Raw genomic sequence first — 25,348 nt, forward strand, 5'->3', positions numbered from 1 at the left:
ATGCGGAGTTTAATTTTAACGCCGTGCCGACTGCCGAACGGCAACTCCAAGTCTACAGGAACCAGGTACATACGCTATTTCACCTGGCTTAGTGTAGATTTAGCTGATAGTTGCAAAAACCAAGTACAAGTGAAACTTGACCTCTTTCAGATACTCCAGGTTGCAATTGATAGTAGATGTGCAGTGTAACTTATCAGACCTTAATCAGACCTTAGTAATGTCACGAGGGGCAAGTGGAGCATCGGCCAGTTGATTGGAGAGCAAAGCTATGATAAAATGAGACGGCTTAGCGTTTTATAGGAGGGGCTGTCCTACTTTATTTGCTGGACATTCCTTTTAGTCTCATACATACTTCAAAATGGCCTCTAACCCCCCTAGCACTTGCTGCGCCTCCGGCTTCAAGCACGAGGGTACTCCCGTCGGCGAGACCAAGAACATTGACGGCGGTAAGAGAGCCAATGCATATGATCGATGTCGGTTCATATCAGGGATTGCCGCTAACTGCCCGCAGTCGACACCTACGTTGTCTATCCCAAGGACAACAAGAACCCTGAGACGGCCATTGTTTTCCTGACTGATATCTTCGGTATCTTCTCCAACTCCCAGCTCCTCGCTGATGAGTTCGCCAACAATGGCTACCTCACCGTGATCCCAGATCTCTTCCAGGGTGACAAGATCAGCGTTGCCGACATGGACTCTGGCAAGGTTGACTTCCCCACCTGGCTTCCCAAGCACCAGCCTGATGCTGTGGACCCCGTTGTGGAGAAGACTATCAAGTACGTGCGTGAGACTCTTGGTGTGAAGAAGGTCGCCGCTGTTGGCTACTGCTTCGGCGGTAAGGTATGTGTAGTCGCGATCTGAAGATCCAATTCCCGAGCACTGAAGTGCGAAATGCGAATGATGAACTAGTCGCTAATCTCATTGTCAGTACGTCACCCGCTATCTGAAGCCCAACCAGATCGATGTTGGTTTCTCTGCCCACCCCTCTTTCGTGACCCACGAGGAGCTCGGCGCTATCAAGGGTCCCTTCTCCATTGCCGCTGCTGGTAAGTTGCTTGTTAAATCCCCAAAGAAACACCCGCTCATGTGTCAAACAGAGGTCGACCAGATCTTCACCACCCAACTCCGTCACGAGTCTGAGGAGACCCTCATCAAGACTGCCCAGCCTTGGCAGATCAACCTGTTTAGCGGTGTCAGCCACGGCTTCGCTGTGCGCGCCGATCTGAAGGACCCCAAGCAGAAGTGGGCTAAGGAGCAGGCCTTTGGACAGGCTGTCACTTGGTTTAACCAGTACCTGTAAATAGAACACATGGCATATCAATAACATACTCCGTACAGTACTAAATAAGACCAATCCTCGAGGCTGCATATTTTCCCCAGCCGACGTGCTGTAGATCAGCACGTGACCGATGAACGCGTCCGAAGAACAAGTCATTCGAATTGGCCCGACATCCTAGACCTCGTTCTCACCAGTCTTTCTTAGGATCTCAAATCCAGGATTTTATTCGATTACATTTGATACGGTCTTCTTTTCCAATTTGACGGGTCCCAATATTAGAGATCGCGTGCGCTTCGTGAGTTATCCCTGGGATCTCCGGATGTCGGCCTCTAGCGTGCGACGATTGAAAGAAACAAAAAATCTAACGAGCAACACATCCTGCAGTCATTGTTTGAATTAGGAGTCGATTCGCGAACCTTTGCCCTCTCATATTCACGGACTGCGATCGTTTCTCCTCCAATCGCGCTATCTCTCCATTTCCGCTTCTACTCAACCCGTTCGTCTGTTTGGGCTACCGGATAGACTATATCCCTGTCGATTGCAGTTCTTAGAAAACATGGTGACTCCAACTGCTTTACCCCCGCTACCCTTTAATCCGGGTCGGGTACGAACCTATCTCGTCCGGTTACCGCTGTTCACTCGGTTGGTGTTGCTGATCATCTTGGCCTTCTGGTTGCTCGAGTTGCAAACGATGTGGAGTATTGTGCAATGGGGTGCTTTGATTCCAGAGGAAATTAATTTCGGGACGAGTATGTTTAATTCGTGGTTGAGGGCGCATTGGATTCATGCTGACTGACTGAAGTGTACCGACTTAATACCTACCCTTTCATCCATACCGGCTTTTTCCACGCTCTGTTTAATGCTCTCGCTGTTGCCCCATTGTTGGAGCGCTTCGAGGCTGAACATGGTACCCTGACTGCGGTTGCTTTGTTTGTTGGACGTGAGTGCTTCGGGGAATGATCATGAAGCCGATGTGCTAACATTGGGTTATATAGCTCTGTCGACTGTTCCCGCTGGTCTTTATATCTTGATCGAGAGGGTTATGCTCCACAGGAATACCTCTGTGATCGGTGCAAGGTAGGCTCTCGTTGTTCCAACTGAGATTTCCGAGGCTAATGATATGTAGTGTCTGGGTTTTCCTACTCTTGGGCTCCGAGGCCATCAAGACTTACAAGTCTCACCCCAACTTCAGGTATGATCACTCGAGCAGGAATCGCAAGCTGTCACTAACAATTCCAAGTCTTGGTCCTTACAAGATCCCCACCTGGACTTCGCCTCTGTTCGCCTGTATCGTTGTATCGATCCTGATCTCCAACGTGAGTTTCCTCGGTCATCTCTGCGCAATTCTTGTCGGCTATCTACGTGAGTTTCTCTCTTATCCATTTTATTGCCTTCACTAACGGCCTCAGTCGGTCTCGGATACCTTAAGGTCTTCGTTCCCCCAGAGAAGGTCCTCCGCTGGATCGAGGGCAAGCTGAACCTCCTTGGACGCCTTCCCCACTATGTCTCCGTCGATCAAAAGACGTATGGCCGCTACGGAGTCCTCCCTACCGCCAACCAAGCCAGCGAGCAAACACCCCTGAGCTATCTGGGAACATCGCAACGCCTTGGAGCTTGATTTTCTATTCTTGTATATTATTTTCACCATAGTCTTTTTATTTGCAGAATTGGGGGCATTGGATAATAGCATAGCGTGTGCATAGTCCATAACTGCGCAGTTGGTTTCTATCGTCGGTCGTAAAATCCCCTTCTCCATAAACACCGGAGCTCCAGGTATCTCCACTCGGTGGCTTGTACTTTCAGCAATCAATTTACGTTGTTAATTGGGTTCGCCTTCGCGGCACAGATATTCCCCGATGGTCAGAGGCCAATGGCGTTGAAATGTGAGTCCTGCAGCTAGGAAACCACCTGTCCTCCGCGACAGACAGCTAACACCATGCCAGCCGCAATCCGCAATCTGCGGAATAACCCTCACGCTCTCTTCGTTCGCTTGCCAAATATACTCTCCTTCCTTTGCATCGTCGTCGGCGTAGTCTGGCTCCTCCTCCTACCTCTGAACGAATACTCCCGAAACACCTACATCTCCGAGAATGCGCTCCTACCAGGCCAGGTCCATGCCTATTTCACGGGTAGCGAGCAGAATATCTTCCGTGGATATAAACGGGAGCTAGAGGGATTGTTGAATGAAGGACATAATCGAGGTGGAGAAAAGGATGAGGCGGAAGTGACTGCGGCGTAGGTTAATACAATCAGGAAGCTGGACAACTGCTGATGCTGTATAGGGTCTCGGACAAGGTGCAGTCTATCTTGCAAGCGGCTGGGCTCAAGGTTGCTACGCAGAAGTACGAATATACTTCTGCTGGTATTACGCATCAAGGAGAGAATGACTATGCTATTATCCATGCGCCGCGTGGTGATGCTACAGAGGCCATTGTTTTGGTTGCAGCATGGAAGACAGCTGATGATGAGCTGAATCTCAATGGTGTTACTCTAGCCTTGACTCTGGCGAGATACTTTAAGAGCAAGTTGTATACATCTGCGCGTCGAGGCAAATGCTGACAGTTCGCAGGGTGGTCATTATGGTCCAAGGATATCATTTTCTTAATTACTCCAGACAGTAAGAGCGGAACCCAGGCTTGGATCGATGCTTACCATGACATGCATCCCTCATCAGTGCAACCTCTTCCCTTGAAGAGTGGAGCGTTGCAAGGAGCCTTGGTAATCGAATACCCATTCGAGCACCGTTTCAAGTCTCTTCATATCGTCTACGACGGTGTCAACGGCCAACTACCCAACCTCGACGTGTTCAACACCGCCGTTGCCATTGCAGGAGGGCAGATGGGCATCGGAGCTAACCTGCAAGAGATGTGGACCCACGACGACAGCTACGAGCATCGTCTACAGACCATGTTCCGTGGTATGACCAAGCAGGGCCTTGGGTATGCCACTGGTGCGCACAGCAGCTTCATGCCATACCATATTGATGCTATCACTCTACAGACCAAAGGTGAAGGCTGGGAAGATGAAATGGCCCTCGGCCGCACGATCGAGAGTCTCTGTCGCAGTCTGAACAACCTGCTTGAACATCTGCACCAAAGTTTCTTCTTCTACTTGCTCATGGCCTCTCAGCGCTTTGTTAGTATCGGAACTTATCTTCCGAGTGCCATGCTCATCGCTGGTAACTTCACTATCATGGCTATTGCCTTGTGGATGCGCACTGGCTACTACCTAGAAACCACGCCCAAGACCGAGACCGAGAAGTCATCCGATGAGAAACTCAAGGCCAGTCCCATTGCCGAACGCAAACTGGCTCTTCCCCTCTCGCTCGTTGTTGGTCTCCATCTCCTCGGTCTTGCACCCCTCTGGATCTTCAACAACATCTTCCACCAGGTGAGCCCCAACCCGAAACACATGAAACAACATCCATCACTAACAACCACATAGTACTTCAAAACAACAACCTACATCTTCATGATAGTAGACATAATCCTCCCCCTCCTCCTCTCATCTCTCCTCTCAACCCCTTTAGCCCTCAAATCCCCAATAATCCCCCAGCAATACCACCTCATCAAATCCTTCTCCCTCCTCCTCCTAGGCCTCTCCCTCTCAACCCTCGCAACCCTAAACTTCTCCCTCTCCTTCATGATCGGCCTCCTCTGCGCCCCGCTCACCTTCGTCTCCCGCATTCAGGGCTCAGCGCCTTTCCGTTGCGTTACCGCCGCGCTTGGCTTGGTGCTTCTTAACTTGCTTTCCCCGCCGACGGTTTTGGTTGGTGTTTGTTGGTATGCTGGCGTTGATGTTGAGACTGTTCTTACACAGGCGGCGTTTGGCTGGGATGTTTGGGGGATGTGGACTCAGGTTGTTGTTTGGTGTGTTTGGTGGCCGGCTTGGTTGATTGGTTGTGTGCATTTGGGTTCGTCGATGTTTTGATGAATTCTTTGAGTCTGCTTAAGTGGACTGGGCATGATGATGATGCTGTGTATGGTTTTGACCCTGCTGGTTGTCATTAGCCGTATAAGACAACGAGATAATTTCAATTGATTTTCTTTCTATTGACTACATAGACCCCATCTGGAAAATTAGTTTAGTCAGTGATACTATGGCCAAATCTACCCTACTGGTCATTTAATGCGTCAGTATGGTTGCATCAATTGTCATAATATCTAACAATCGTCAAGTACAAATAAGACACCATAGACCACACCATTGTATTCATTATAATAGTAATGGTTCGCAAATCAAAGAACATCTATGCAGCCCAGACATCCTTTCCAACACCCTCGATCCAGTGACCAAGCTGATTAACACCAGCATCCCAGTCCTTAAGACGGTTGCGCATACCATCAATCTGCTTCATATCCAAAACCTTGGGCTGAACCCAATGGATTTGCGCAACACCAGCAACCTGGTCAATCGACCCACGCAGCAAACCAAGTGACAGAGCCTTCATAACCAGGTGCTCAATCTCATCGGGCTGAACCTTCGTCTCGGATGAAATGGCCTGGAAGGAGAGAGAGCGGTCGTGTGGCGGGCGACGGAAGACCATCTCCGTCAGTGCGGACAGAGAGATCTTTTGGTACAGGAATACGCGGTGCGCTTCAAGCAGCTTGTCCTTGCTAATGTTGCCGGCTAGAACGTCGTAGGCTGTCAAGTCGCCCCGGTTGAAGGCGAAGAGAAGCTCGCGGAGCCATTTATGGGGGGTCTCGGTCAGGGAGTCCAGGATCGGGTGCAGGAGTAGCTCGCCGAAGTTGTAGATCGTGTCGGAGACCAGGGCTGCCACGCTGAGGTGGTAGGCGCGTGATGCGCGCTCTTGCTCGGTGAGTTCTTCCAGGTCTATGCAGGCAAGGTAGAGGAGGGCGTTTTTGTAGAAGGAGGCGAATTCTTGCTTGGCCTAAGGAGATGGGTTAGCTGCGAATAGCAAATGGGGTAGTTGCTTCATGTACGTTGTAGTAGTCCGCGTTCACTTTGTAGAATGAGGCGTGCACGACGGTCTCCACCGAGTCAAAAGTGTCCAGCACCCGCTGGCAGGTTGCCAGGTCCTTCTGTGCTCCTTCCAAATCTTTCAATGACAACTTGACATTTGCCACGTCGGCGAGCGCATAGACGTATGCATCCTGTGTATCGGCTGTGTCTACCTTGCTGGCGAGGGATGTGAGGAAACCCAGTCGTTCTTGGTCATCTGGAAATGGTCAGTATCAACACGATCGAGGGAATTCAGTGATGTCCAGCTTCCAAACTATTCCGAGGAGGACTGACCTTGGCATTCTGTTGCGGCCATCAAACCCAGCGACACAAACTTGAGCTGGTTGATCCGGTCGGAGAAGCTGAGCACGAAGGTCTTGAAGATGGCTAACCGCTGAGGGGCACTCTCTGGCATGCGGAAAAATTCAACCAGCGAGTCTGTAAGCTGGTGCCATAGCTTGCGATCCCAGAGGTCTTCAAAGGTGAGGAAGTAGGGTTGCGTCTCCGGGCTGCCTTGTGCTTGCTGCTCGGCCAGGAAATCGGGGATCTTGGACTCCATGGCGGAGAGCTGGTATGTTCGTAAAGTCACGGATAGAGGTTGATGGATTGAAGCTTGCGAAAAAGCCGGGGAGGAAATCGGGGGATGCGGGAATTGAGGTGTTGATGCTGGAGAGCTGATATGATGTCCTCACGGCAGTTTGGGAAGCTCGTTCACCGCCTCAGGTTGGCTTCGACGGCCTTCGACGACTTCACGTCTATCTATCAATCGTTATTTTCTTCTTTTGAATGTTTGTTTTTGTCTTTGCGTGTATGATAGTTTGTTTTTTGGGGCTTCCAGACATACCGCAGCGGCTATTTGTAGTCCGGAGTTGATTTCATGTCACCGATATATCTTGCTCCGTTACGGAGTATAAGACTTCTTAAAAGACATAGGTTAAACAACAAGATATCGAACAAGATATTTAACGCTAGAAACAGAATTCTAGGCTTTTCAAAGATTTAGAAACACCGCAGGAGCTTGTACTGGCGCTTGAATAGCCCAAACCTACTATATATCACAACAAAAGATGAAATAGCGGATGCCAGTACCTGAGGATGACAAGCTTAAAACAACCCGTTACTATGCGAACCTCAAGTAAGAATGGTCATATAATGCTTCAAATGTATGATGCGGATATAAAAAGATCCATGAACACCATTCAACCCTCCATCTTGAACTCCTCATCCAATTTCAGATTATAAGCATCGTGGTGATAGTCAAATCCACCTTGTAGGATCGTTTGCATGTAGCGTCCAATTGCCCCTTCTTCATCTGCACCTGACTTCCGTAGTCTCCAATCTTCTTCGCTGTCAAAATCTTCTCGAAATCTGCATAATGCGAAATCGATCATTACCGGTTTGAACTTGTCTTCCCTGATCCGTTCTATGATAAAGCTTCTTGTTCGGACATCAAGATTCAAGATTCCTCGGTCAGTGCAAATATTGACAATTCGGATTGCGTCTTCACAGATGTATTGCCAGCTTTCCCTCGGAGCGTGTGCAGCAAGATCAACCAAGCGGAACCCTTCAATGTGCTGTAAAAGGATACCTGGGATGTCGGCATACTGCCTCATTGATGCTTCATGCGAAGTAGGCAGTGTGACGCATGCATAATGTTTAGGTACCTCGGTTCCTTGTATATCCTTTAGAGTTCTGTAAGCCCGAATTTCTGACTTGTAGAAATCTGCCGAACGATCATGAGCGTAGGCTTCGTTTTGGGCATCATTGCGTGTGCCACTTTCTTCACTTCTGCTTTCGCTGTTGGTGTTCAGCATTTGAATATTTTTTTCTGCACCGTCATCGAGAATGAACTGGTGATATCTTTCTTCGATATCCAATGTCCACGGGTGGATCTTCTCATCTTCTCTAAGTTGTGTTGCAAAGCGTCGGTCAAAGAGCTTCAGTACCAAGTCGCCTTCCATGTCAAAATCAGGATATTCTAGTCGAACAACCATCACACAGGACAGGGTGAATGGCTCAAAGACCTTGATAATTTTGGCTTTGGTTGTTTGCCCATCATGCGGTGTGTTCAAATGTAGTTCTATCGTATTGCCAACCACATAAGGACATCTATATCAGTCAGTGTTTTCTTCGAGGCTTTGAAGACGGGGTACCCACTTAGTTACTTCATGATGCATTGTGGCTGAGAGTGGGATGCTGTATGCTCGCGCTTGTAAAGAGCAGTGGATGGTTGAAACTGGGCCGAATTTACTCGAGTCGTGATATACAGCGCAAAGTCATTCGAAGCTAACAAGGGGCTGCCAAGTTATGAGTACCCCAGAGATGAAGTTGATCTACTATGGAGTAAGCACTGAGGCGGTGTGGGCTTGTCTCTTTCAACTTCTTGGCCCTGAATGATATCAACATCGTGTATAAATGACTCACGTAATGCATGTAACTCTATAAGTCCCGAAAGCATACTGAATCTGACAGACTCGGGCAATTTGAGATTGATTTGTCAAGTATGACATCGAAAGGAATGTCTCCGTATCTAGCCCCAGAAGCTTTTCTCTTATTTTTGACTTCCAAGAGTTATATTTCATGTGGAAGACAAAGGCTTTGTCCAATAGTATTGCATTATACTTTAAATCAATACTAAGATAGATCAATAAGCCCTATGATCTAGTCCGCTGGACAGTTTGCGCGGTCGTCGGTTAGGGCCAGAAAAGTATCCGAGTAAGTCGCCGAGCCACATATAAAAGTAGACATTCGACCAGTACTACTTTTCTATTCTCAATAACTCATCATTCAACTTCAAACAGTATTTTATGCAAATTTCACCTTTAACACGGAGTTTACAAATCTTCGCCATCATGTCGGACACATTCCAAGAGAGTGTGATGCAAAATTACTTCGAGTAAGTGTCAGATCACAACCAGAAACCTGTTGGACCAAAGAAATCTTACACCTTCTCTCTTATTTATAGCGATATGGCCCCCGTATACCAGGAACGTTTCGCAGAAGGTCTGCGAGTCCTTGCTGAGCAACTCCTACTGAACCGCATGTGGCTCAGCGACAAATGGATCGACACCGAGGCCGGCAAAGCCGAGAATAAAGACGGAGAGGGAGTCACTATGCTCGATTATGCTTGTGGAACTGGTGCAGTCTCACTTGTAAGTCCATCCATCATCACAGTCCCAACAGCGTCAAGTGAACAAAACTGACAAATCAAACCCTAGGCTCTAGCTCCATTTCTCACACAAGTAACAGGGATGGACACATCTCCAAGTATGATTGTGGAATATGAGAAAAATGCACAAGCCGCTCATCTCGGTGAGAAGATAGTCGGCCGGACAGGAGACTTGCTCGCCCCCATTGTCGAAGAGAGTTTATCGGATTTGCCCAAGTTTGATCTCGTTGCTGTTAGCATGGCGCTGCATCATTTCGAGAACCCGGCACTAGGTGTGCAACAGCTGGCGAGGTATATCAAGACCGGTGGTGTCTTTATGGCCATTGATCTTGTTGTTCAGGATCATGGTCCTCATGGATTTGGAGGAGCCGAGGGGACTATCAGTACCCATGGCTTTTCGCGCACAGATATACAGAAGATCTTTGAAGATGCTGGACTGAGTTATTTTGATTACAAGGTCGTTCCAAAGCCTCTCAAGTTTGTGCATGGTGGGAAGGCTATTGAGAAGACTGTTTTCATTGCTCGCGCTCAGCTGGTTTGATGGACATATCAATAGGGATAACTAGATGTTACCATTCTATAGAATGGCGTGGAAGCAGGAAACCTAGCGTGCGAGTATATTTTAAAGTAACGATATCTGCTGTCGATCAATATGAAATTCTATAGATCTCACCCACATTCCCTCAAATTATAAGTCAAGTGAAAAACCAACCCACTTTTTCTTCCATAAAGTATCATAGGAATCCGTTTTACTCGATTGTAAAAAAAGCCAATATTTTGCTGTAACAAAAGGAGAAAAAAATGAGCTATTTTTAGCCCGATCGGAACATCGGCGACTTTTCCAGGGGCTCAAAAGCCACCAACTACATGCAACGCACTAAATCTGCTAAAACCACTAAATCGAGCTAGCAAAGCATAACAAAAACCCTGCGGCTCTTCACGTCTAGCCAGGGCTAATTTCCCCCAAAGCAAACCAAAGCCGGTGGCGTTCCCCTAAAATCAAGGGACCCTACAAAAGCCATGGCGTTCCCCGTTCCCCTGTCAGTTCGTAAACCCCTTCTTTTCTTCGTCTCTCGTTGATTCTTGGACTGGCCGTCACTCGTTATACCCACCAGTCCCTTAAAAACACCCAAAATGAAGTCCTCCACCCTCCCATTCCTCCTCGGCCTAACCAGCCTCGCCAATCTCGCAACAGCCCGCACAGATCTGGAAGGCTGCGTCTCCTCCGAAATTGTCGTTGACTACTACGCCAGCTACCTCTGGTACGTCCCGGATACCGGCGAGATCTGTTCGTTCCTCGACTGTGGTGGCGGTCGCGCCCCTCCGAAGACTGATAAGCCTGGTTGTGGGGGATACCACGGCACTGCTACGGTCACTCCGGATTATATTGAGGGCTGGGGTCCCAATGGGAAGCAGGCTGCTTCTACGACGACCGTTGATGCGACTACTTCTGCTACTGCTGTGGCTGCGATGACTACTTCTGCTTCTCAGTCTGAGGAGTCTGACTCGTCTTCTTCTGGTTCCTCGAATGCTTCTTCTGTTTCTGGATCGCAGACTCCTAGTATTACTGCTGCGCCGTCTAGCTCGACTGCTGCTTCGATGACTACCACTGCTTCGTCTGGCTCGGCTGCGAACTCTACTTCTGCCGCGGCTAGTAGCACTCCTACTGGTAATGCTGCTGTCATGCCTGCGTCCAATGTGCTTGGCGTTGTGGCTCTTATGGGTGCCATGGTTGGAGCTATGGCTCTTTAAGTTCAATTGATTATACGCGCTGGACACTTTGAATGGACGCAATGTAAAATATCAAACGCACAATACAACCAAGTTCAAATATTAATCCCAGTCTCCATCAAGTTCAATCTCTTCGCCTCGCTCTTTGGCGCTTAGGAGTTCATCGATTGTCCATGGTTTATAGACATGCCCTGGTGGAGTGTTGGTATTAGAGAATGGCATACCATCAACCAAATGCGCTAGCACTTTCACGTAGTTTTCGACTGCGTAGCGTTCCGGGTCATGTCTCCAGATCCAAGCAGCGAGTAAACCCTTAGATTTCGATTGTGATAGATTGCCGGAGTTGACAGATCGGTGCCGGGACTCTTGATTAAAAATGCCTAGTTTCTGCAGGCATGCAACTCGCTCGAATCTGATAATGTTAGATCAACTTTTCAATTAGATGAAAGCCCACAGCACCAACCTTAGCTTATTATGAACCTTGGAAGCCCAGGTAACATTATCTTTCCCGGCAATCCCCAAACATGTAGCAATTGACACGGCGTCTTCCATTGCCTGTGTAGCACCGCTACCAGAAGAAGGAAGGAAAGTATGCGCTGCATCGCCAATCTGCACGACACGTCCGTTAGGCGAGACCCAGCAGGGCTGTGGCTCTCGCCACATTAGTTTGAAATCGTGCAGACGGTCAAGGGGCGTGCGCTTGATCACTCGATTTGCGACTTCAGGCCATCCGGGGATAGTAGCTGTCACTTTAAGCACGGTTTCGGGGTCTGTGAGCTTTGACCAGGACTCTGTTTCGTCCCTGTTGTCCTGTGCCAGTGGTTAGTAGTGCCCGTATTCGGGTAGTTGCGCTTGGCTTACTGCGTAAGTCATTGCCCAGGTCATGGTGTCTTCACTTCGTGCAAATAAGACGTGCATTCCAGTTCTGCATATTGTTAGTAGAGTTTCTAATCATCAGTAGAGCTCTTGCAGATTTACCCCATCCACAGCTCCCCCACCGATGTCCCATCCTCCAGCAGCTGGAATCGCTCTTGGACCATAGGATCTACCATTGCTAATTCAACAGGATAGGCAGCTCTGTACATCGCCAACCCAGAAGAACGAGCCCTCATCTCTCGACCCATGGTGACCATTGATGATTTGCTTCCAACCCCATCAGAAGAAATTACAAGATCAGACTCGATCTTCTCTCCATCTTTCAGGGTGACACCAGCTTTGTCGCCAGACTCGTAGTATCCGGTGACTCTCTTACCGTATTCCACAAAGATTCCAATCCTTTCAGCTTGATCCGATAACATCTTGTGGAAAGCAGGACGACTATGTCGGTATACTCGCTGTGGAGCTTCATCTTTACCACTGCTGCTCACAGTAGGGTTGAACCTGAGAGGCTCAGGACCAGAGATTTTCTCGCCGTTGAGTTTGTGCCATGAGATCCATGGACTGTCTGCTATTTTCTCGTTCTCCACTGCCATGTCTGGCCATTGTTGTACGGCACGGATGGCAGTTGGTCCGATGGTGAAGCTGTCTCCTGGTACTTTGTTAAGCTGTATAATTTGTGACAGGTGATTGAACTCGACTTGCCTGATAATAGTCGCGTGGCGCTTTTCTCGATGACTCGGACTTCCTGTCCCTTGCGCCAGCATTCTAGACTGGCCATTAGGCCTGCTACACCGGCACCCACGATCAAGACGGAGACACCGGTTGGGGCTGATCTTTCTGGGACGATACCCTGTAAGCCATTGGTATTTGTGGTATGATTCAAGGTGCATTTTGAGTTATTTTGAGCGACGGTCATGGTGGGCCAAAGTAATCAGGGTTTCGCACACTGTTTGTTTGGTGGTTCAGTCTGCGTCAATTGGCATGAAAAAAAAAAAAAGTAATTCCTTGGATTTGAGCCGCTCTTTATAGCTTGAAATAAAAAAATCTTTTGTGTTTACTCGTACAAAGATGGGAGGTATGGAACGGAGTCCGTTCGGACCGCCTGCCCGGCCTGGTGGGCAACGAAGCGGAAATTAGACATTTCGCGTATAGATCGGCATCTCACCGAACGGAAATAAGATATCGAAAGGCGTATCCAGCATTAAGTTGAAATCGATAGGGGTCATAGCTGCCTGGAACGTGGTCTGCTCCAGCGTGTCTTTTCTCTTCTGATGCATTTGCTTTATCATGCACCCTCGAAGGGCCATTCTTTCAAAAATTTCAGGCAGCTCAGTTGGACCGGATTCCTTCTTTAGAGCCTGCTCGAAGAATGGTCGGTTTTGTTTAAGCTTTTCGCCCATGGTGTTGATTATTTGGTTGAAATTTACCGTGCTTTCGACGTAGGATCTGTCCCAGCCTGGATGATTATAAAGGGAAAGCTGGGAAAGGGTGATCACCGCCTTTCCAAATTGACTCATGATTGTAAATGGAAAGTAAGGAACACTGGAGGCGGGGAGAGAGTAGATGTTTCTGAAGAAGGAACTTGTTGCTTCCAGTGCCCGGTATAGGAGATCTAATCTCGATAAAGGGTAGTCACCGTAGTGAGAATCAGACTGATTTGGGCTCAGGGAAATTCGGTAAAGGTGAATCTCCAATGTATTACAGTGAAATGAGAGAATGGCTATTATACTGTCAGATCCGTGCCCGATTGCCCAAATGATAGTATAACTTACTTGAGTATGGCTCTTCGCACGGCATTCGAGCTTTGAATTGTTTGAGCTCGGCCTCGAGCCATCGGATGCTCAATCCAAGCGGCGGGGACGGGGCCGATGAAAGATGAAGTTCGGTTCGATATAAAGTATTATGAATCTTTTCAGCAAGATTCATGATTCGCACCAATTGAACTAAATAACCGTCAGAAGGATATTCTGCAGCCTGCTCCAGAACATCACAACAATCTTCGGTATATTTTGTAAAGCGGATGATTGTCCCCAAGTCTTTCGCACACGCAGAGAGCCTTGGGGCAATTAGTATAGTTCTAACATGGTTGGGATCGATCAAGAACATACATCGTAGTCATATAGTAGCATCCAAGGTAAGCTCGACGCTCTTCCAGTGTGCGTATAGGATTGTGAATGTCCCCTTGCATGGTCTCTCTTATATAAGTCAACGGATAGTTGAGATTTTTCTGGTAAGCAGGCTCCTGGTTTAAACCCAAGCCCACTGACTGAGCCACAAGGAGATGTACAAAATTATCAACCTGAGCAGTGTTGCGCATAACATGGCGAGCATCTGTCTCGAATCTTGTCGTATCAGAATTGTTTTCACACCAAGCAGTACCCCGTGGGAAACGGCTGACGGTCGTGAACCAAGTCACATTGACAAGAAGACCCTGGAGTAAATCCAGGCTTTGTTCTCCTTTGATGATGATGTGCTCTGCTACATATTCTTGCATCGCATCGGCAATTTCACGTTGACGTATGGCATTCGGACATGCAATCATCGCAATATTCATGTACAGAAATGGTTTGTCTCGACGCAGGTCTTCTGCGGTGACATGCGCAGATATCACCACAAAGGGAAAGAGAGGCAGCATTCTGTTCATGAACACCTCCATCAAAAGCTGGCTGTCGGTGTCACCGGGAGATGCGGCACTCTCTTCCCTGGCAGAATATGATCTTGGAGTTGAATCAGCCTCTACCCGTTCTCGGGCAGTTCGTTCTGAGGCAGCTAGCATAGCGACCATGCGATCAAGTTTTGCTTCCAATATAGCGACGTCGCTGAATGGTTGTTAGGATGACACATAATTAGCATTCCGAATGCTATGATCTACTCACGAGCTGCTTGTTCCTAATTTTTTTGGGCGCCGATGAGCGCCAGGTAGTTGATTGCCACATTCTTTACCCAAGCGGCGGCAACTAAGAGGTGTTAGTATATGCATTAGTATCAAGCCATTTGCATACCGTTGGCACGGCCCGTCGGCCTCTGGTGAACATCGGACTTTAGCCTTGGCGCACGTTAAACATGCTTTCGGATGGCGGCCAGCTGAGTCTTCCATGGCGGAATTTTGGTAATCCACCCCACAAAATCGGACGCAATGTAGTATCCAATTCTGATATGAGCTGGTGGACACTCGAATGACTACAAAGCAGGGAGACGGAGGAAGCGGAAGCGGAGTCCGCTCCTGAACTTTTGGCCCCAATCATGTGATGGGACACTTACTTTCCTCAAAGTCGACAATTATTGACTGAACTGATTTCTGCAGCATATATAGGGTAATTCAAATATCTTAATACTTGCATTAAATGTCACATGTTATCATAGAGCGAAAATGCAAACAGAACAAGTTTATAGAAGCCGTTGCATTCGCATGATGGTCCGAAGTATAGGGAAACCTTTGAGTAGGAAAAATTTTAACCAAGACATATAAACAATAAAGAAGCGTCCAATAAATCAAATATCCCATGACAGTCGATCCTTTCGCATGTTGGGTCTTTCGGATGTGCTGGGGGAGGGGTGTATCAGTAGACAGCACAAAATCAAGGCAATTATGCGTTCTTACATTGATGACGTCTTGCTGATACTATAGTATCATGCAGATTTAATTTGAGAGGCTTCAACAGCTGCCACCCTCGTTATCACAGCAACCGTCACGAGGATCACAGTCTCTCTTCTGACTGCTTGGTCCTGCTACCACAAAAGTGGCAAACAGCAGTGTACAAATCATGGCCAAAAACTTCATATTGCCCAAGATCGCTTTGTTGCACAGTGATATGAGAGATGTTTGAAGTATGAAAATTGAGAATGGTATTAACAACTGTGATTGAGAATGTATCATCGTAGTTGGTAGAAGGCTCGTATTTATACAGTCGGTACACATGAAAAGCACGGCTAGGTAAAGTAAGGGGTAGAAAACATTACGTATCCTGTGATAGATTCCAGGTTTTAATCCCAAGCAAGCATCTGCGTATGCATACAACATTTCAGCTACGCCAAGGCACATCTGCAAGATGGACGCAGATCAACCACAATAATATTGTGGTTGATCTTATGAAGCCCGCTGAGTGAGCTACTGTAATACTTGGATAATTTAGGCTGAGGGATATGAAATCTAAAAAGCCAGGGGTGCAACGAACGTATCGAAGTCAGATGAAAGAAGAAGAAGAAGAAGAAGAAGAAGAAAAAGAGAGAAAAAAGATACAGTACACGTATACAACGTGACGAATTGGGCTCAATATACATCACATCTCTCTCTCTAGTCATATGAAATTGTAATTAGCTTCTGTAATATATGCTAAATATGATTTGGCTATGGGTTGATACTACGGGTCGGACCACACTGAGGCACGTATTATATCTACTAGCTATCCTCCAGAATGACTATCGCAAGCGAAAATTTCGTGTCTAGGCACTCTACAGTCATCTAATCATTTTCGTAACTGTATATTGCTCTGTTGTCTCACCGTTAAGAGGCGAGAACACTTAAACATAATTTTTACCTACCGGTATAAACACGGAGTTTCGAATTTTTCTTCTGCCACCAAGGATTTTCTTGCATTGAATGACTATATGGTACATAATATAGCTTTTCCCCCACCGAATTTTACTCCTTGCTGGCTTAATCATGCTAGAAACTTATTGATTGTATGGGGTAGACCCTGCTTTTCATGCTGAGTGAGATCATTGCTGACCCTACATGTGAATCCCTAAATGCGTAATAAGTCTTAGTCGGAAGGGGATTAAAGTGTATTTTTTGTCCACAATAAACCTCTGCGTACACTTTACCTGAAATTCATAGAATATGGCAAATTGTCGCCAATTTGGGCATTGAATGTAGACTCGGGAAGCAAGCTGACTTACCGGTAGTATAATGGTGAATCTATAACGCCAAACGCATTGATATGGTACCAGTACAGCTTTTTCTTTGTCTAACCTATCTCCACAATCTCAGCCTCAAGTATAAAAATATCAATACATTGATAAGACTATAAAATTGGCCCAATTGCCAGGAATTTGTAATCCGTTGGAGTATCGGAGCGGAGAGTCGGAGTAAGCTTATCGGCGCGATGACCGCCCCCGCAGCCGCATTGCTGTCCGATTCTCTTCTCAACTTCACTTCTTCATATCCCCAACAATGGCTACATTCTTGAAGCAACCTCTTAAGCTGGCCCTGGTGCAGCTTGCATCAGGTAATATCTCCAGGGTCTCTGCCACTGCAGTTCTTGCTGACTAATTGAACTATACAGGAGCGGACAAGGCCGTGAACCTGTCGCATGCTCGGAGCAAAGTCCTCGAAGCTGCGAAGGCCGGCGCACGATTGATAGTCCTCCCCGAGTGCTTCAACTCGCCTTATGGCACGAGCTTTTTCCCTAAATACGCCGAGACTCTCCACCCCTCCCCTCCCACGCAAGAACAGTCGCCCTCCTTCCACGCCTTGTCGGCCATCGCCATCGAGGCAAATGCATACCTGGTTGGAGGAAGTATTCCTGAGCTGGAACCATCCACCAAGAAATACTACAACACCTCGCTGGTATTCTCGCCCACTGGCGCGCTGATTGGCACCCACCGCAAGACCCATCTCTTCGACATTGACATCCCGGGCAAGATCCAATTCAAGGAGAGTGATGTCCTGTCTCCTGGAAACCAATTGACAATCATTGATCTTCCGGACTACGGCAAGATCGGCCTAGCTATTTGCTACGATATTCGTTTCCCTGAGGCTGCCATGATCGCCGCTCGCAAGGGCGCTTTCCTACTCGTCTACCCCGGCGCCTTCAACACCACCACCGGTCCTCTCCACTGGTCTTTACTTGGCCGTGCCCGTGCTGTTGACAATCAGTCATATGTGGCGCTGTGCAGTCCAGCGCGTGATCTGGATGCCTCATACCATGCCTATGGTCACAGCTTGGTCGCCGATCCCAGCGCGAACATTCTGTCTGAGGCTGAAGAGAAGGAGACTATTGTCTATGCTGACTTGACCAATGAAGCTGTTACCAACATCCGGGGTAACATTCCGATCTATACCCAGAGACGATTCGACCTCTATCCTGATGTGAGTGCTGTTCAGGAATAGATTGGTGGAAGGCATGCGGGATATGCTATCAATAAACTCAACAAGAGCAGTATATAGACGATTACAATGAATGTGGTGATCACAGAGTCGATCTTGTCGTAACTATAGGATGCGGCACGTGATGACCTAAATAAGGTAGTTTCAGCCTGAGTTACCAGGCACTAACATTGAGAGTGGACCCGACACCCACCAATCAAACTTCATCCCACAGCGGTAAGCGAGAGCCACACAACGAAAGAAGAAAATCGACCAGCGAACTTTTGCTTCCGACCATCCACCCTACGTCGACCAACCCCTTCAGTCAGTCTCCCTCATCTTACCTCTCGCCAACTCGTCTAACCTCATCGCAGAGATGTCCAACGTCAAGACCGGTAACAAGCGCTCGGCCATCGCCGACGTGGTGTCGCGCGAGTACACCATCAACCTCCACAAGCGTGTATGTTGAAACCCTCCCCCCAGTCTACCTGCGAACGATTCGAATGCGAATGCGTCCCTGGAGGCATAATGGACAGAGAACAAGACCTTTCTCCTGAAATATGGAATTTGTGACGGATCAGAATGTGTGTGTGGTGTGGTATGAGTGTGTGTGTGGAGAGAGAGGGGACACACCCTGATCTCAATCGACACCATTCAACCTCGCCATGACCTGCGGAGAAATACTGCAGTGAAGCTATGGCTCTTGACATGGCTACTTTGTTGTCTTCTCGCAACACAGACAAACAGAGAGGAGAACTTGAAAAAGTCTTCGCTCGCATCCACACATATCCGACCCCGGAACACAAAAGAAGAATTAGTTTTATGAAGTCCACTATGGCCGAAAGACCACAAACATTCATCGCGCAGAGTTTTCTCTTGCAGATGGCATTCGGGCGGAAGACTGATTGCAACTTCTTTTCCGGAATTATAGTGCCACGGTGTCTCCTTCAAGAAGCGTGCTCCTCGTGCCATCAAGGAGATCCGCGCCTTTGCCGAGCAGGCTATGGTAAGTTTCAGACTCAACCCCAACCCTTTCCTCAGCCGAGGCACAGATCGCTAATATGGTTGATATAGGGCACCAAGGACGTCCGCGTTGACCCCCAGCTCAACAAGAAGGTCTGGGAGGCCGGCATCAAGGGTGTCCCCTTCCGTCTCCGTGTCCGCATCTCCCGTAAGCGTAACGACGAGGAGAACGCCAAGGAGCGCCTCTACTCCCACGTCCAGGCCGTCAACGTCAAGGACCCCAAGGGTCTCCACACCACCACCGTCGACGACGCTTAAATGTGTGCATGTCCGTTGCATCTATGGTTCCATATTCCCAGCGGGGGTACGGTCGGGGTTTTACGAAATAAAAAATACCTTTTACCCTTTGGGGCATCTTTGAAACTGTTTCCGTGTAGTAATTGATGTAGTCATATCAAGTCAGGAGATAGGTCTCTGGAATCGTTAGATTATATTGGACATGGCCGTTTAGTCTAGAACCTTGCCTCCGTATCAAAATAGCACTTGGTGTCAATACTTACAGGGTTGAGACTGAAGGGCAAGCTTAACAACATCTACGACCCTTTTTACACCTTGCCATATACTATCCCTGAGAACTGATGCTCTTAGCCATACTTGCCCATTCTCGACATTCAAGAGCGGGACCTGATCTGTCTATAGATAAACGAGGAGAATAACGGAGAACTTGAGGTAGAAATACAACATTGATTGTTGAAGTAGACAAGTACGAATTTGAACGCAAAATTACCCGGGCCATGCTGAGACATAAACATACACTCCCGTTCGGGAGGACAAGATGATAGTGAAATAAAAAGAGATCTAGTTCTTGATCTCTTGTACAAGGTTGAAGAACTCATTGAGCTTCTCCCGCTTGACGCGGATAGCCCACTGAGAGGCAGTGCCGCCCTCTACGGGCACCATCAACTGAACGCTGTTGGTGGTCATTGAGTAGACCAGCTCCTTCTTCAGGAGGGTGTTCAGTACAACGTTTCCACTAGGCTCGGCACGGACGACAATGCGAGCACGCCCGGTGACGGGGTGCTTAAGCAGGCGGACAGGCCCATTGGCCTGGGAGGTCCAGCCAGTAGTGAGCTTGAAAGCCCGGCATTTCTCCTCGAAGACGACGGTCTCCTCTTCTTCGCCGCCGTTGCCCTGGGCAAGGTCGAAAATTTCACCAGGCTCACCTTCTTCGTCATCGGCAGCCGCAGTGGCGGGCTGAGAAGCAGCGGAAGGGGTGGCCGTTGCAGGTCCACCAAACAGAGTAGAAGTGGGGGCGGGAGTGGCAGCGGGAGCGGGGACAGTAGTCTGACTGTTTTGGCCATTTGCAGGCTGCGAATTACCAAATTGAATAGGTGTGCCGGGCTGCCATGTCAGATTTTGTCCATTACCTGATGGAGTTGGGGTTGAAACACGACCAAAAAGACTACCACCGGTGGAAGCAGAAGGAGGCGAAGGCTTGGACTTCTTGGCTAGGGAGTCATCCTCGCTGTCGCTATCGTCGGCCTTGCGCTTGGGCGACGTAGCCTTCAGCCCGCCGAAGATATTCTGAGTAGTAGGAACTGGCTGAGCGGACCCGCCAAAAACGGATGACGTGGCACTGAGAGGAGCAGCGCCGAAGATCGAGGAGCCAGCGGAGCTTGCACCGGTAGCAGGAACCCCAAAGAGACTAGAAGCGGCGGGCTGGGCAGCCGCTCCGAAAAGCGAAGAAGGGGCGAGACTAGTAGCGGGAGCTGCGGAAGTAGACGGAGGTTTAGAAGCACCGTGACTAGCTGGGACAGTCTTGAATCCTTCCCCAGGCACGAAGATATTGATCATTTTACGCTGCTCTTCGCATTTGGCCTTGAACGCAATGGTCTCTTCGTCTTCCGAGTCGGAGTCTTCCGAGTCGGACTCTGTAGGCTTTCCCTTGCTCTGCTGTGAATTGGCAAGGACCTGGGCAGAGGGCCTGAAGCCCCCTTTGCCGAAGCCCGCAGCACCGAAGCTGGGGGCCGAGGGAGTCGAGGTCTTCTGAGAATCTGAAGAAGGAAGGGAAGAGCTAGCCGAGGTTGGCGCAGCAAAGAGAGAGGGAGTAGCAGGAGTTGGGGCAAGCCCGGCAGCGGAGGCAAATACGGCCGGAGTGGCAGACGAGGAAGTTGTGACAGGAGCAGGAGACGAGAAAGACCGGGCGAAAGCATCGACAGTGCTGGAGGTATCCTTCACGGGCTGAGGCGTAGCAATAGGAGCGACAGATGCAGTGGGAGCAGGGGTAGCAGCAACAGGAGCAGAATCCGGTGAGACAGCGGTGGCAGCGGTGGCAGCGGTGGCAGCGGCGGCGGCAGGGACAGCAACAGCTTGAACATTGTCAGGGTGGTCAGGGTTGGGACGAACGGTGCCAAAGGTGATCTCATGCTCGATCAGGTCACTTGAACCAATGGGAACACCGATGTTGCGGCGCATTTCAGCGTAAACCATAATGATATCATCGGGGCAGTCCTTCTCAGGATCAATCTTCGCGATCTCAGCTTGGAACGCATGGGTCAGGTAGCGACAGTAAACAAGGTTTTGGACACCCTTGCGGTCCCACTCGGAGTCTTTGATTCCAGGAGGCATAGTTGCGTCGGTATCAGGAAGATCAAAGGTAACAGGTACGTCAGGTCTTGGTAAAAGACGGTCTGGGTCTGAAAAGTCAAGTGGCGCAGAAAGGATATCTGGTGGAAGAATGTACGGAGGGGAAGAAGTGGAAGAGGTTGAAGTTGTAGTGTGAGGTAAACAAGACGTGGACGCGCTCTGTTTGGAAGAAGAAGAGGAAGGAGCGACTGGAGCTGGCTTTGCGTTCTGTTTGACAGGGCTGGTGTTGTCCAACGCCTTCTCTCCATTTACCGTGACCCTCTCCTCTACCCCCGTTTCCTTTGCAGCCGACTTTGCAACCGAATTTGACCCGAAAAGGGACTTGAATGGAGATGCCTCGGGGGTTTCAGCTGTCTGGTCTTGCTCCGTCGACACTGGCTTAGGCGCAAATGGATTACCAGCAGACGTTTGTCCAGACAAGTTTGCAAATGGAGTGCTAGGCTTGGCTGGAGTTGTCTGCCCATCCCCAGGCTTCGACAAGCTGGAAGGCGCCCCGAACAAGGACCCGAACGGCTGGGCCGCTGCAGGCTTCGCAGGAGTCTGCTCTGCCTCTGTGGACTTTGGAGCAAATATACTACTGGCTGCTGGCTTCTCCTTCTCACCCTCTGAAGGTTTCGGCGTCGCAGACGCACCAAATTTGAATGGTGTCTGCTCGGCAGGCTTTGCAGCCGCAACATCAGCCGGCTTTGGTGCAAACATGTTGCCAAATGCCGGTTGGCTTGTCTTCTCTTTTTCAGCATCTGCAGGCTTTGACGTTGCAGACGCACCGAACATCGACTTGAATGGGCTCTCTGCCGCAGGCTTTGCAGCACCCTCAGATCCAGTGACCTTCGGCGAGGACAGACTACCCAATGAACTCTGGCCTGATAGGTTCGCAAATGGATTGCTAGATGTCGACCTGTCACCAGCAGGCTTGAGTGCAAATAAGTTTCCAGTAGACTCTGAGGGTTTGGGGGTGGTGGTTGCCCCGAATAAGGACCCGAAAGGCTTTGCCGCCTCTGCAGGCTTTGCGGGTGTTTCCTCTGTCGGTGTCTTCGCGCCAAACAGGTTGGTACTGGTTGAAGCCTGAGTTGAAAGATTGACGAATGGATTGCTTGCCGTCGACTTCTCTTTCTCTCCCTCTGAGGGTTTCGATGCCGCAGCACCAAAGAGAGGCTTGAAGGCTGGAGCTTCAGCAGACTTGGGAGCCGTTTCATCTGTGGTGGTTGTCTTGGGTGCAAAGATATTCACAGCCGGTTTCTCTTTCTCTCCCTCGGATGGCTTCGGTGCTGCAGCACCAAAGAGAGGCTTGAAGGCCGGAGCTTCGGCTGGCTTGGAAGCCGTTTGCTCTGTGCTGGTTGTCTTGGGGTCGAATAGATTGGACGCACCCTGGCCTGATAGATTTGCGAATGGATTGGTAGGGGCTGTTCCCCCGACGGCTGGCTGCGATGCGAACATCGACTTCGGCTTGGCATCTGGCGAAGTTTGCATGCTATCATCGGCCGGGGAAGCGGCAGTTTGTTGCCCGAACATCCCAGATTTCGTTGGTGTGCTTGTGTTCTGTTGCGCTCCGAACCCGGAGAAAGACTGAGAAGTCTGGCCGCCGGCATTGAACCCTCCGAAACTGAATCCATTGGTGCTCGGCTGAGCGTTTCCTCCAAATGATGTGTTCACAGAGAACGGATTGCTCGGTGGTGGAGATCCGAAAGAGGTAGGACCGGAACCAAAGCTGAAGCCAGATGAGCCATTCGCCCCCGATGAAAACATGCCACCCTGGTTAGGCGCTGGTGTTGAGCTTGCGCCAGGGAAGCTCTGACTTTGACCAAATGTAAATCCAGCGGATGGAGGAGCCGGGGCTGCCGGGGCAGCTGGAGCAGTGGAGGCAAAGGGATTGAATGAACCTGTATCAGATGCGCCTCCGCTTGGCGTGGGAGCGCGACGTTTACGGACATCTTTGATCCTACACAGCTCAAGCACGTCTTCGGTCAGCTTGTGGCCTTTGCTCGGCAAGGCAGTTTCACTTACTTTCTGCTCGCCATCTGGGCTGCGGTTGCCCTGGAGGGCTTGTCATCTGGTGTGCCCTGTCCAAATCCACCATCGCCTTCTTTGGACCCGTGAGGACCCTGGGCATTGCGTTTCAACATCTTCAAGATGTGTTGATCACCGTTGACGATGTCCGACAGGGTGAAGTTCGAACACGACTGCAATATCCTTGATGTCGACACTGATCGTGATAAAAGAGCGCAATGCAAGTTGATTCGCGATAGAATCCCGTGGGAACTTTCCTCACGTAGGCTCACTTCTGCCTCGGCGGGATGATTTCGGTTACCGCGCCAACTCAACGCAACACACGCGATACCGAATACCCTCGAGGTGATCGTTCACAATCCTCCAGAGTGCAAACCCAATTTATCTCTGAGATTCTTGAATGCGGTTGCACGGTGATCTTCGCGGTTCCGTGACACGTTCGCGAGCCGTCGCGCAGAAGCTGACAGCAAGGGAGCTTTCGAATCCGGTAAAGCTGATCCGAGGACAAAGCGAAGACCTCTGTTGGAAACCTTGTTAACACAAGTCTCGAATATCGAAACACCGCGATGGAGTTCTGTTATTTTTTTTTCGAGAGTCGCAAGGCGGTAAAAATGCAGTGGTCACGTGCCAAGGTCTTGGCTCAAGCTCCGTACTGTGCATACCGCCAGGTACGTGTATTGCGTTGCTGTCGGCCCTTACCCGACCCTGATACGTGTCCCGTATTGAAAATGACAAACAATATCCCCGAACAAACATCACTTTACTAACCTCTGGTGACCTTGCATCACCTCCTATTAGGACATCTACGAGCAAAGGAATTAGATTCGCTCAGAGTATACAGTGAACAGGACGTGTTTGTGGCGAAATTCTATCGAACAGTGCGTGTTCTTTACGCAAGTGCCCCAATTCTAGGAGCATCAACCTTCAAAGTATATGACAAGAGCGCAGCTATCTTTCTTCTCTTTCACTATGGGAATCACTCTATTCACTAATTTCTTGGCAAAACGATGCTTTGCTGAGACCATGAGACTCCTTATTGTGTCTTGGCGCGAGGGGATTAGGAATTTATATCAACCGAAGCAAGGAACTCAACCCCAAAACGCCTTGAAGGGTCGCATCATTCGCGCCAGGTTAAACAAAGTCTGAGTGTGACGTGAAATGAATAAAATCCTTGGTGAGAGGCTTGTTGTTTCCTGCATGGCAGGTCCACGGGTCTTCTGACCTAAAAGCCATTTAGGTTAATCAGAGTTACTTAGCCAAAGTCTGCAACATCACTACAACGTCAGCGTCACTCTACTTATGTCTGAGACTTGTAAAAGTATACATGGAATCAATATCAAATTCCCTGTCTGTCACACGGGACATGACCCCTGAGTCACATTTCTTCAAATGTGGCTGCAATAACTCCTGCAACTAGTCACATTCCATTCCTATTCGGAAATGTCCCGCCCAACTAACAATTTAGCTTGATCTGCTGCACAATGTGATGTGTGGTCTTTGATTGACTATTGGTTGACATGCAGCTATAGACAGGGTCCGATCTCTCTTGTGGAGAAGATCGGCGCTATTCATTCAACTACTCATTTCCACTTGCGCATCATGAGACAAGTAGACAGCGTGACAA

General features: G+C 49.1%; 11 protein-coding genes across 11 annotated transcripts; 6 read left to right on the top strand and 5 right to left on the bottom strand.

The window, feature by feature from the left end:
* Window positions 1-358: 358 nt before the first annotated feature.
* Window positions 359-1,300, top strand: N7508_010913 (dienelactone hydrolase family protein; the record flags this gene model as incomplete). Its single annotated transcript, XM_058468973.1, has 4 exons — window positions 359-446; window positions 512-840; window positions 929-1,046; window positions 1,098-1,300. The coding sequence occupies 4 exons, from the start codon at window positions 359-361 to the stop codon at window positions 1,298-1,300; spliced, it is 738 nt and encodes a 245-aa protein (XP_058316819.1).
* A 535-nt stretch (window positions 1,301-1,835) lies between these two features.
* On the top strand, window positions 1,836-2,897 carry rbd2 (rhomboid protease family protein RBD2; the record flags this gene model as incomplete). Its single annotated transcript, XM_058468974.1, has 6 exons — window positions 1,836-2,028; window positions 2,082-2,219; window positions 2,275-2,356; window positions 2,406-2,471; window positions 2,520-2,641; window positions 2,689-2,897. The coding sequence occupies 6 exons, from the start codon at window positions 1,836-1,838 to the stop codon at window positions 2,895-2,897; spliced, it is 810 nt and encodes a 269-aa protein (XP_058316820.1).
* A 318-nt stretch (window positions 2,898-3,215) lies between these two features.
* Window positions 3,216-5,209, top strand: N7508_010915 (GPI-anchored transamidase subunit GAA1; the record flags this gene model as incomplete). Its single annotated transcript, XM_058468975.1, has 4 exons — window positions 3,216-3,514; window positions 3,562-3,821; window positions 3,894-4,669; window positions 4,724-5,209. 4 exons carry the CDS (start codon window positions 3,216-3,218, stop codon window positions 5,207-5,209), a joined length of 1,821 nt encoding a protein of 606 aa, XP_058316821.1.
* Window positions 5,210-5,528: 319 nt separating this feature from the next.
* On the bottom strand, window positions 5,529-6,800 carry N7508_010916 (proteasome regulatory particle lid subunit RPN9; the record flags this gene model as incomplete). The annotated part of the gene is made up of 3 exons (XM_058468976.1): window positions 5,529-6,170; window positions 6,223-6,458; window positions 6,536-6,800. The coding sequence occupies 3 exons, from the start codon at window positions 6,798-6,800 to the stop codon at window positions 5,529-5,531; spliced, it is 1,143 nt and encodes a 380-aa protein (XP_058316822.1).
* A 640-nt stretch (window positions 6,801-7,440) lies between these two features.
* N7508_010917 (uncharacterized protein) lies at window positions 7,441-8,418 on the bottom strand (the record flags this gene model as incomplete). The annotated part of the gene is made up of 2 exons (XM_058468977.1): window positions 7,441-8,350; window positions 8,399-8,418. 2 exons carry the CDS (start codon window positions 8,416-8,418, stop codon window positions 7,441-7,443), a joined length of 930 nt encoding a protein of 309 aa, XP_058316823.1.
* Window positions 8,419-9,093: 675 nt separating this feature from the next.
* N7508_010918 (class I SAM-dependent DNA methyltransferase) lies at window positions 9,094-9,951 on the top strand (the record flags this gene model as incomplete). Its single annotated transcript, XM_058468978.1, has 3 exons — window positions 9,094-9,137; window positions 9,207-9,393; window positions 9,460-9,951. The coding sequence occupies 3 exons, from the start codon at window positions 9,094-9,096 to the stop codon at window positions 9,949-9,951; spliced, it is 723 nt and encodes a 240-aa protein (XP_058316824.1).
* A 593-nt stretch (window positions 9,952-10,544) lies between these two features.
* Window positions 10,545-11,162, top strand: N7508_010919 (uncharacterized protein; the record flags this gene model as incomplete). The annotated part of the gene is made up of 1 exon (XM_058468979.1): window positions 10,545-11,162. One exon carries the CDS (start codon window positions 10,545-10,547, stop codon window positions 11,160-11,162), a length of 618 nt encoding a protein of 205 aa, XP_058316825.1.
* Window positions 11,163-11,243: 81 nt separating this feature from the next.
* fqzB (FAD-dependent monooxygenase fmqB) lies at window positions 11,244-12,936 on the bottom strand (the record flags this gene model as incomplete). The annotated part of the gene is made up of 5 exons (XM_058468980.1): window positions 11,244-11,553; window positions 11,605-11,951; window positions 12,003-12,066; window positions 12,120-12,685; window positions 12,763-12,936. The coding sequence occupies 5 exons, from the start codon at window positions 12,934-12,936 to the stop codon at window positions 11,244-11,246; spliced, it is 1,461 nt and encodes a 486-aa protein (XP_058316826.1).
* Window positions 12,937-14,097: 1,161 nt separating this feature from the next.
* N7508_010921 (Zn(II)2Cys6 transcription factor domain-containing protein) lies at window positions 14,098-15,117 on the bottom strand (the record flags this gene model as incomplete). The annotated part of the gene is made up of 3 exons (XM_058468981.1): window positions 14,098-14,839; window positions 14,897-14,977; window positions 15,023-15,117. 3 exons carry the CDS (start codon window positions 15,115-15,117, stop codon window positions 14,098-14,100), a joined length of 918 nt encoding a protein of 305 aa, XP_058316827.1.
* Window positions 15,118-17,193: 2,076 nt separating this feature from the next.
* Window positions 17,194-19,389, top strand: N7508_010922 (uncharacterized protein; the record flags this gene model as incomplete). Its single annotated transcript, XM_058468982.1, has 6 exons — window positions 17,194-17,248; window positions 17,306-18,111; window positions 18,351-18,432; window positions 18,483-18,568; window positions 19,040-19,114; window positions 19,183-19,389. 6 exons carry the CDS (start codon window positions 17,194-17,196, stop codon window positions 19,387-19,389), a joined length of 1,311 nt encoding a protein of 436 aa, XP_058316828.1.
* A 540-nt stretch (window positions 19,390-19,929) lies between these two features.
* Window positions 19,930-23,840, bottom strand: N7508_010923 (uncharacterized protein; the record flags this gene model as incomplete). The annotated part of the gene is made up of 2 exons (XM_058468983.1): window positions 19,930-23,656; window positions 23,722-23,840. The coding sequence occupies 2 exons, from the start codon at window positions 23,838-23,840 to the stop codon at window positions 19,930-19,932; spliced, it is 3,846 nt and encodes a 1,281-aa protein (XP_058316829.1).
* Between the last annotated feature and the right edge of the window lie 1,508 nt (window positions 23,841-25,348).

Source organism: Penicillium antarcticum (assembly GCF_028974205.1).
Source record: "Penicillium antarcticum strain IBT 31339 chromosome Unknown utg000009l_segment0_segment0, whole genome shotgun sequence".
Classification (NCBI taxonomy): domain Eukaryota; kingdom Fungi; phylum Ascomycota; class Eurotiomycetes; order Eurotiales; family Aspergillaceae; genus Penicillium; species Penicillium antarcticum.